This window comes from Stomoxys calcitrans, chromosome 5 (genome assembly GCF_963082655.1).
Source record: "Stomoxys calcitrans chromosome 5, idStoCalc2.1, whole genome shotgun sequence".
Lineage (NCBI taxonomy): Eukaryota > Metazoa > Arthropoda > Insecta > Diptera > Muscidae > Stomoxys > Stomoxys calcitrans.
Genome location: NC_081556.1, coordinates 106,027,538 through 106,036,359, shown reverse-complemented (window position 1 = coordinate 106,036,359; position 8,822 = coordinate 106,027,538). Strand labels below are relative to the sequence as shown.

The window sequence follows — 8,822 nt, the reverse complement described above, 5'->3', positions numbered from 1 at the left end:
CCCTCCACCATAGGATGGGGGGTATACCAATTTCGTCATTCTGTTTGTAACTACTCGAAATATTCGTCTGAGACCCCATAAAGCATATATATTCTTGATCGTCGTGACATTTTATGTCGATCTAGCCATGTCTGTCCTTCCGTCCGTCTGTCTGTCGAAAGCACGCTAACTTCCGAAGGAGTTAAGCTAGCCGCTTGAAATTTTGCACAAATACTTCTTATTAGTGTCGGTCGGTTGGTATTGTAAATGGGCCATATCAGTCCATGTTTTGATATAGCTGCCATATAAACCGATCTTGGGTCTTGACTTTTTGAGCCTCTAGAGTGCGCAATTCTTAACCGAATGGAATGAAATTTTGCACTACGTGTTTTGTTATGATATCCAACAACTGTGCCAAGTATGGTTCAAATCGGTCCATAACCTGATATAGCTGTCATATAAACCGATCTTGGGTCTTGACTTCTTGAGCCTCTAGAGGGCGCAATTCTTATCCGATTGGAATGAAATTCTGCACTACGTGTTTTGTTATGATATCCAACAACTGTGCCAAGTATGGTTCAAATCGGTCCATAACCTGATATAGCTGCCAAATAAACCGATCTTGGGTCTTGACTTCTTGAGCCTCCAGAGTGCGCAATTCTTATCCGATTGGAATGAAATTTCGCACGACGTGTTTTGTTATGATATCCAACCACTGTGCCAAGTATGGTTCAAATCGGTCCATTACCTGATATAGCTGTCATATAAACCGATCTTGGGTCTTAACTTCTTGAGACTTTAGAGTGCGCAATTCTCATACGATTGGAATGAATTTTGGCACGACGTGTTTTGTTATGATATCCAACCACTGTGCCAAGTATGGTTCAAATCGGTTCATAACTTGATATAGCTGTCATATAAACCGATCTGGGATCTTGACTTCTTGTTTATATATAAGAAGATGGGGTGTGGCAAAATAACTATAAATTGTTCAATAAAATTCATAGAAGTTCCATTATCGAACACATACAAAAGAAATAAAACAAAACGATGTTAGTAGAATAAATTTAAATTTAAATTTACTTCCTAGGATAAAAGAATATACTTTAAGATATTGCCATGACTTACCTGACCCAAATTTGTATCGAAAAAGTGTAGAGAGGAATGCTGAAAAAAAGGAAAATATCTACATTAGAATAGTCTTAACTAAACACTTAGCCAAATAGGATAATCAATGAGGTTTCTAGGGGTTCAAAGTGTCAAATCGAGGGACCATTTCAAATGGAAGCTATATCCAAATATGAACCGATTATGCCCATTTGACGGACACGCATGCATGGACGGATCGGCGTACCGACGGACATGGCCAGACTTATAATTTCAAAAACGATCAATATACTCGTGCTTTATATGGTTTCAAATCAATATTTCAAGGTGCTACCAATGGTTAGGGGCTGCTGGAAGCGGGCGTCGAATCTTGAACAAGCGGTTCCCACATAACCCATGCGGTTGGGGGTGCTGGGCCAGTAGCCCGCATACGGAAAACTAAAACATTATTCCAAGAAACAAAAGAAAGTATGGTCTAAATCAGTCCACGTTCTGATATACCCGCCATATATACCGCTCTCCCGATTTACATTTACATGAAATTTTACATATATATAGCGTTTTGGTATGACTTCCAACAACTGTTCTAAGTTTGGTCTAAATCGGTCTATAACCCGATATAGCTGTCATATAAACCGATCTTCCATTTTGATTTTTGGGCCTCTGGATGTGTAAAAAAGTCATTCAAAGAACTTGACAAATGCGATCCATAATGGAGGGTATATATTGGTTGCCCAAAAAGTAATTGCGGATTTTTCATATAGTCGGCGTTGACAAATTTTTCACACCTTGTGACTCTGTAATTACATGCTTTCTTCTGTCAGTTATCAGCTGTTACTTTTAGCTTGCGTTAGAAAAAAAGTGTAAAAAATGTATATTTGATTAAAGTTCATTCTAAGTTTTATTAAAAATGCATTTACTTTCTTTTAAAAAATCCGCAATTACTTTTTGGGCAACCCAATACAATAAAATTCGGCCCGGCCGAACTTAGCCCGCTTTTACTTGTTTGAACTTTCTTATATCCGTTGCCTATTGTATGGATAGAAACCCTTAAATGCAACAAAACACTAAAACGATTTCCAGAAGTCTCACTCTCAAAAATTTTGAGAAAATTTTTGAATTTTAAGCTATAAAAAAATGCTGACTTTCTACGATCCAATTTTCTTCAAAACATTACCTTATATGGCGGGAAAAATTCCTTTAATTCCACTTTACGCCAATCCACATTGCATTAGGACACAACTTTCCTTACTCGAGCAGGAACTTTTCTAAACAGCTCTATTCTTGGGTATTTTTCCACCCATTCAGGGTTAATGGGTTAAGTTGAGCTAGCAATGCCCATCTGCTTGTCTGTCCATCTATCGAAAGAACGCCAACTATCGAACAAGTAAAGCTAGCCGCTTGCAATATGAACAAACAATTCTTACTCCAAGTTGGCAAACATCTTGCACGATGATTTCTCCTATGAACTCCAATATCCATACCAAATATAGTCCTTACAGATTCATAACCTGATTGAACTGCCTTACAAATCGATTATTCTTTTAGACTTCTTAAACACTTCCAGGAAGCAATTATTCCATGTTTTTACCTTCCATTGTTACTTTCTGATTACTGCCTATAAAGAGAAACCCGGGAATATATGGACAATTGCTATCCATGGTGAAGGGTATAAAAGATTATCCACTATATAATGCGTCAGGTTACTAACAATGGTTGGCTCACATTCTGAGGCCGATTTGGACGGTATGGTGGAGTGTATAGAAACATTTGTAGCTATTATTTGTCTGATATTAGCTTTAACAAAAAGTAAGATAACATAAAATCGGCATTACGATCGACTCTTCAAGTTCTTCCCCTCAACCGTAACACTGTGAAAATGCATGCGAACTATGACTTTCATAATTTTGGACATTGCACTATCAAAATTATATTCAGGTCTGGCCAACAACAGACGGCAAAGCCAATTTCAACAATCTCAACATATCAATTGTTGTGCGAAGAGATAAGAGAACCAAACTAAACAAATAACAAGCTCAGAGCTTAAAATTTCGAGCAACTTAGATTAGTTGTTAATTTCAAGTGTTTGAGTTTGTATCGGCGGTCGATTATTTTATTTTTGGTATTCTCATGAAATGTTGCTGGAACTTCTATGGGGTTTTTTAACCATTTTAATAGTCTGCGATACTCTGTACAAACGCAGAAGACATCGCATGTTGCAGAATGCTGGAGTACCGGGACCCTCACCATGGCCAATTTTTGGTAACATTCAACTCTTTGTGGGCAATAACTCAGCCAGTAAGTACAAACTTTCACAATTCACATTTAAATTTAATTTGTCTGAAATATTTTAAAGCTATTTTTAGTTTATTCAAACGTTTAAGTCAAACCTACGGCAAATTATATCGCTTGTGGATGGTTAATGACTGTGTGCTGTTCATACAAGACCCCGAGTTTTTTGAGGCCGTATTTAAGAGTCAACAAGTTATTACTAAAAATGGTGTCTATTCAGTTTTACAATGTTGGCTTGGTCAAGGCTTGCTCTTGAGTTCAGGATCCAAATGGTTTGCAAGGCGCCGCATCATTACTCCAACATTTCATTTTACAATTTTGGAAGAATTTGTGGAAATATTCGATCAACAAAGTCGCATTATGGTTAAGCGTTTAATGAAGAAGGCCGATGGTAAAACTGTGGTGAATCTCTTTCCGGAAGTGTGCTTAACCGCTTTGGATATCATTGCCGAAACCGCAATGGGTGTAAAGATCAATGCCCAGGAACATCCAGAATTCCCCTATGCCAAGGCGGTGACAGAGTAAGTGTGAACATGCAAAGGCGTACGAAATATGGAAAACAACAAAAAAAATTTCAAAATTTAAATTTAAGTTCGGCTTATTTTTAGATACCCATAAACATTCGATCAACATCATTATTCCAAGATTCCGGTGTCTCCGTGAATCCCGTCGTATCCTGTGGAAAATGGATTTTCATTAAAAGCCTCAACATATCCTCCGTTGTTTTTGCTCTCATTCCCATATCGTATACTTAAGTTTCAGTTTGGACATGGGGTTTTGAGAGAAACATTATGACTAACGCTATCGACCTGTTCGCAGAAAAGCTTTCAAGAGGCACGTTTTGCCGCTCTGGCAATCTTATCGCATTCTTTGAGCCAATAATATTTCGCTTTTTACGACGTGCTTTGCGGAGCTCTTTTCCAATATTTCGAATCTCCTCGGTCATCCAGGGTTTTTCTTGGGCTTATTTCCTTTCCCGAATAGGACAACTTTCTTCGAAGGACCCCACCAGTGCAGTCGTAATCCTGTTGACATTTTTGTCAATGTCTTTGATGCTTGAACCGAACTTGGACTAAATTATCTTGCCCAAGTCTTCTCCTGAGTAGCCTTCCAAATTTTGTCCAGTTGGTTTTCAACTTATTACGGAATCTTATCGGATTCGGCGCTGGCCGTGCTATTCTAAACCCAATGTAGCGATGATCAGAGAAAGAGTGTTCCATGGAAACCCTCCAATCCTGACACTCGTCGATTAGATTTTCCGAACACATCGTCACATCTAATACCTGCTCCTTACGGTGTTACCAATATTAGGTGTTATTAAGTCGTTAGGTTTCAAGAACTCTGCCAGGACTTGGCCCCGCTAATCAGTGTTGGAACTACCCCCCGAAATGTGATGAGAGTTCGCATCGCACCCTGTTAGTACCATGTTTCCTGTCTGTTTTGCTTTCCTCACCAGACGTTGCAGCTCCGACTTGGGTGGCGGTGTGGGAGATCCGAAAGGCAGATAAAGTGATGCCAGGTATGCTCCACCGTCTCCCTGTCTCACCACTGTTGCATCCAACGTTGGCAAATCTGGGGAAAATATATAATCAAAAGTTTTATGACAAATAACGCAGGTCCTCGGCCGTGTACCAGTGTTAGCATAGAATAATTGAAAGTTAATATGGTTCAGTCCAGAAACTTTGTTCCGGGTCGTCCATGGCTTCTGAATTAAGGCAATATTAATCTTGCCCTTGCTGATTTTCTTTATCAAAGCGTGTGTAACAGTCTCGCTCCAGTGGAGGTTTATCTGGATTACCTCAATCATTGGTCCTCTAGTAAATGGGCATCTTGTGAGTAGGTGATGATCTCATCGTCTGCTCCCTGTTCTTTAGACTAAATTGACTTTCTTGTCACTGATGTTTCAATACTAGGATCTTTGCCTATCTTCGTCTTCCACATCCTAAGAAAATGGGCTTCTTGGGAGAAGGTGATGGTACCATCGTAGGCTTCCTGTTCGTTAGGCTGAATAGAGACTCTTGTCGCTGCGCTGCCCAATCTTTCAATATTAGGATCTTCACCAATCCTAGTCTTCCGAATCTGATGTCGGTGATGGGTCCGTCGTCGGGTCCATGTTTATTAGGCTGAGTTGGGTCTCTCGCCACTGCACTGCCTGATATTTTAGTATTAGAATCTTTGCTTATCCTAGTCTTGCCAATATTGAGAAAGGCGGTGATTGTCTCGTCGTCAGCCCCATGTTCGTTGGGTGGTATTGAGTCAACTGCCACCTGATGTCTCAATATGAGGATTTCTGCCTATCCTAGTCTTCCTAATCTAGAAAAAGACAGCCTTGCTCCCGTAGTGCGCCACGCCATTAGTCTTAGCCAAATTCGTCCGAGACTTGATCAATGCCAACGACAAGGAGAGTTCCTTCCTCCTTCTCCTCTCTGTGGAAGACCTCCCACTTCACTGTGACCAAACTTTGGGTTTGCTTGTCGCAAATTAACTGCCACTTCCCTTGATGAAGACCGTCGCCTTTTTGAGCTGGGGGATGTCCATCTTTCTCACCAGGTCGAGCTTTGCACCCTCCCAAGGAGCGTGGGTACCTCTGACAAGCTGTTTGATGGTATCAATACATTCCACCGTTTGAAAACGCAGCGTAAAGATGTCCCCTCTATACTCGCAGCTCATCATTTGCATGGGTGGACCTTCTACAGATCCGCTCGTTAACCAGATCCTCCACCTGAAACAGATGATTTGGTGGAATCCTACCGGATGCACTGCCGATATGAATGACTGCATAAGTCATCTCATTTCTGTTGTGCTTCCTTGTACACCCTGGTGTAAGAGGGCGGCTCCTTACCATTCTCATCGACCATCTTCCCTTTTCGTGATGGATGTGGCCTCTTTTTGGAAGCCACAGTCCTCCATGAAAACTCAAGGGCCATAAGCGCTTCCTTCGTTCCTGTTCCGACGTTGTGTACCTCCGTAAAACACTGTCTGGAGTCTGTATTGCGGAATGGCTGGCTTGGTTCTCCCAGAGTACTTGAAAGCGGGAAGCTATTTTTCTTCTTCAGCATTCATGTGGATAAGCGACGAAACATTTGATCGATTCCTATGAGATTCCGCGCTGTTATGGCTAACAGATGTCAACACTTAGGTATTGAAATTAAAGCACACTTGAACTGATTTAGTCGCATATAATGAAAACTGACTAAACACACTTTTTGTCGAGGTTAATTTTCATTTGATTTTCAAATTAGCAATATCTGGAGAAACTAAATTGTGTAATGATTGACACTTCTATGTTCATAATTAGTTAAACCGCGCGAAGACTTAAATGAGGAATACATCAATTGAACCTATCTGGGCGGAATTAAATGTAGTTGTTGAAGATGTGTGCTTTATGTACCAAATTTTAGCAAGATCTCAGAAAAAATTGACGCTACTAGGGACTCAAGAATTGATCGGGAATTTCCTGAATTACCAGTTAGCTGTTGTAAAGTAAGTTAACACAAGCTGCGGGACCTTAGGCTCTAACTATTAGTCAACATTAACGTGTAAAGTATTTGTCTACAAGCTAGCGAATTCGCCAGATATAGGCAAATAAAACATTCCAACTAATAATGAAGAATGCTACACCTCATTAAACAAATCCATTTATATATAGTTATATCCTTACATTATATTCAAAAGTGTAGATATTTTATTCAGAAGAATAGATTCAATGTCCCAACAATATAAAGAATTTTAATTGAACCTTTGCATATCTAACGAATTAAAACCGTTCCTTTCTTTTCACCATTTAGCTGTGCCACCATTATGGCTGCACGTCTTATGAAGCCCTTCGATCGTTTTGATTGGTATTTTCGCATAGTGTCCAATAAAAGTTATCGTCACATGAATAAATGCTTAAAGGTAATGCATGATTTCACCGATAAAGTCATAGAGGAAAGGCGTGATGCTTTACAAAAATCCATTGAGGAAGGCACCTACCAGCCAGGGAGTAAGTGAAGGAACAACTATGTAATAAATTGACTTTATTAACTTTCCAAAACACTTTGCAGCCAATGCTACCAATGAGTTTGGTATTAAGAAACGTTTGGCATTTCTTGATGTCCTGCTGCAGTCTACAGTGGATGGCCAAGCTTTGAGCAATGAAGATATTCGCGAAGAAGTTGATACCTTTATGTTTGAGGGCCACGATACCACCACCAGTGGCATATCCCACACCTTGTATTTGTTGGCACGACATCCTGAAGTGCAAAAGAAAGTCTTGCAGGAAATACACGAAGTAATTGGCAAGGATAAGGAAACAGCGATAACAATGCAACAATTGCAGGAGCTCAAGTATTTGGATTGTGTGGTAAAGGAGAGTTTGCGTTTATATCCTCCGGTGCCCATAATTGGACGTCTTACAGAACAGGATATAGAGCTGAGTACGTTTGGAAGAGGAAAACCAACATCACTTAGTAACAACTGATTCATTCTTTCATTTTTAGATGGCATGACTATCCCTGCCAACACTAATTTGTCATTACTTATCTATGCTGCCTGTCGTGACCCTGATTACTTTTCACAACCTGATGATGTTATACCTGAACGATTTGACGCGAATTCTGAAACGGCTGCCAAAATTAATCCCTTCGCCTATGTCCCCTTTAGTGCGGGCTCACGCAACTGTATTGGCCAAAAATTTGCCCTTTTGGAAATGAAATGCACCATCATCAAGATGATCAGTTATTTCGAGTTGTTGCCTTTGGGGGCAGAAGTTAAGCCTGTGATGAATTTGATTCTTCGTTCTGAGACCGGCATAAATGTTGGACTAAAGAAACGTGTCTGAGGGACATGTGTACTTAACAGTATATAGATGTTTAAGTGAAAATAAGTATTTTACTAATATTAAAACATTTTAAAACAAAGCTTGAAACTAATTAAATATTCTAATTGATATTCATATTTTCGTTCTATAAGGAATTTCTTTATTCTGATCTACAATGTGGATATATTGGGTTGCCCAAAAAGTAATTGTCGGTAATATAGTAGTAATATAGTCGGCGTTGAGAAATTTTTTCAACGGCTTGTGACTCTGTAACTGCATTCTTTCTTCTGTCAGTTATCAGCTGTTACTTTAGCTTTGCCAAGGGGCAAACAGCGACCGCCATAATGGACCCAGAGCTGGTTGGTCCATAGAAGGACTGCAGAAAACTCTTCAACAGAGCGAAAGCCACAAGAGCACCACACGATTGGGACAACTTTAAGGCTGAGCTAAGAAAATATAAGGCCGAGCTGAGAAAGGCTTAGAACAAATCTTGAATTCTGCAGCTCCGTGGAGGATGCATCTAAGGCCTCTAGGCTAAGGAAGATTCTGTCCTCGAAACCTATTATGGTGGGGAATATTCAGAAGTCAGAGAATGTATGGACAATGTCTAGTGAGAAAACACTAGAACTACTCGTTGATACAT

The 8,822-nt window shown here is 39.9% G+C and overlaps 1 protein-coding gene across 1 annotated transcript; it reads left to right on the top strand.

The window, feature by feature from the left end:
• The first annotated feature begins 3,221 nt into the window (after window positions 1-3,221).
• Window positions 3,222-8,200, top strand: LOC106093965 (probable cytochrome P450 4d14). Its single transcript, XM_013261134.2, has 5 exons — window positions 3,222-3,384; window positions 3,443-3,899; window positions 7,167-7,363; window positions 7,425-7,796; window positions 7,860-8,200. Exons 1-5 carry the CDS (start codon window positions 3,222-3,224, stop codon window positions 8,198-8,200), a joined length of 1,530 nt encoding a protein of 509 aa, XP_013116588.2.
• Window positions 8,201-8,822: the final 622 nt, after the last annotated feature.

Bases quoted from the DNA above. Each gene is read 5' to 3' on its own strand.
- LOC106093965 (XM_013261134.2), top strand. From the start codon at position 3,222: ATGTTGCTGGAACTTCTATGGGGTTTTTTAACCATTTTAATAGTCTGC. The intron at 3,900-7,166 runs GTAAGTGTGAAC...TTCACCATTTAG, and splicing joins TATGCCAAGGCGGTGACAGA to CTGTGCCACCATTATGGCTG. The intron at 7,364-7,424 runs GTAAGTGAAGGA...AACACTTTGCAG, and splicing joins AGGCACCTACCAGCCAGGGA to CCAATGCTACCAATGAGTTT.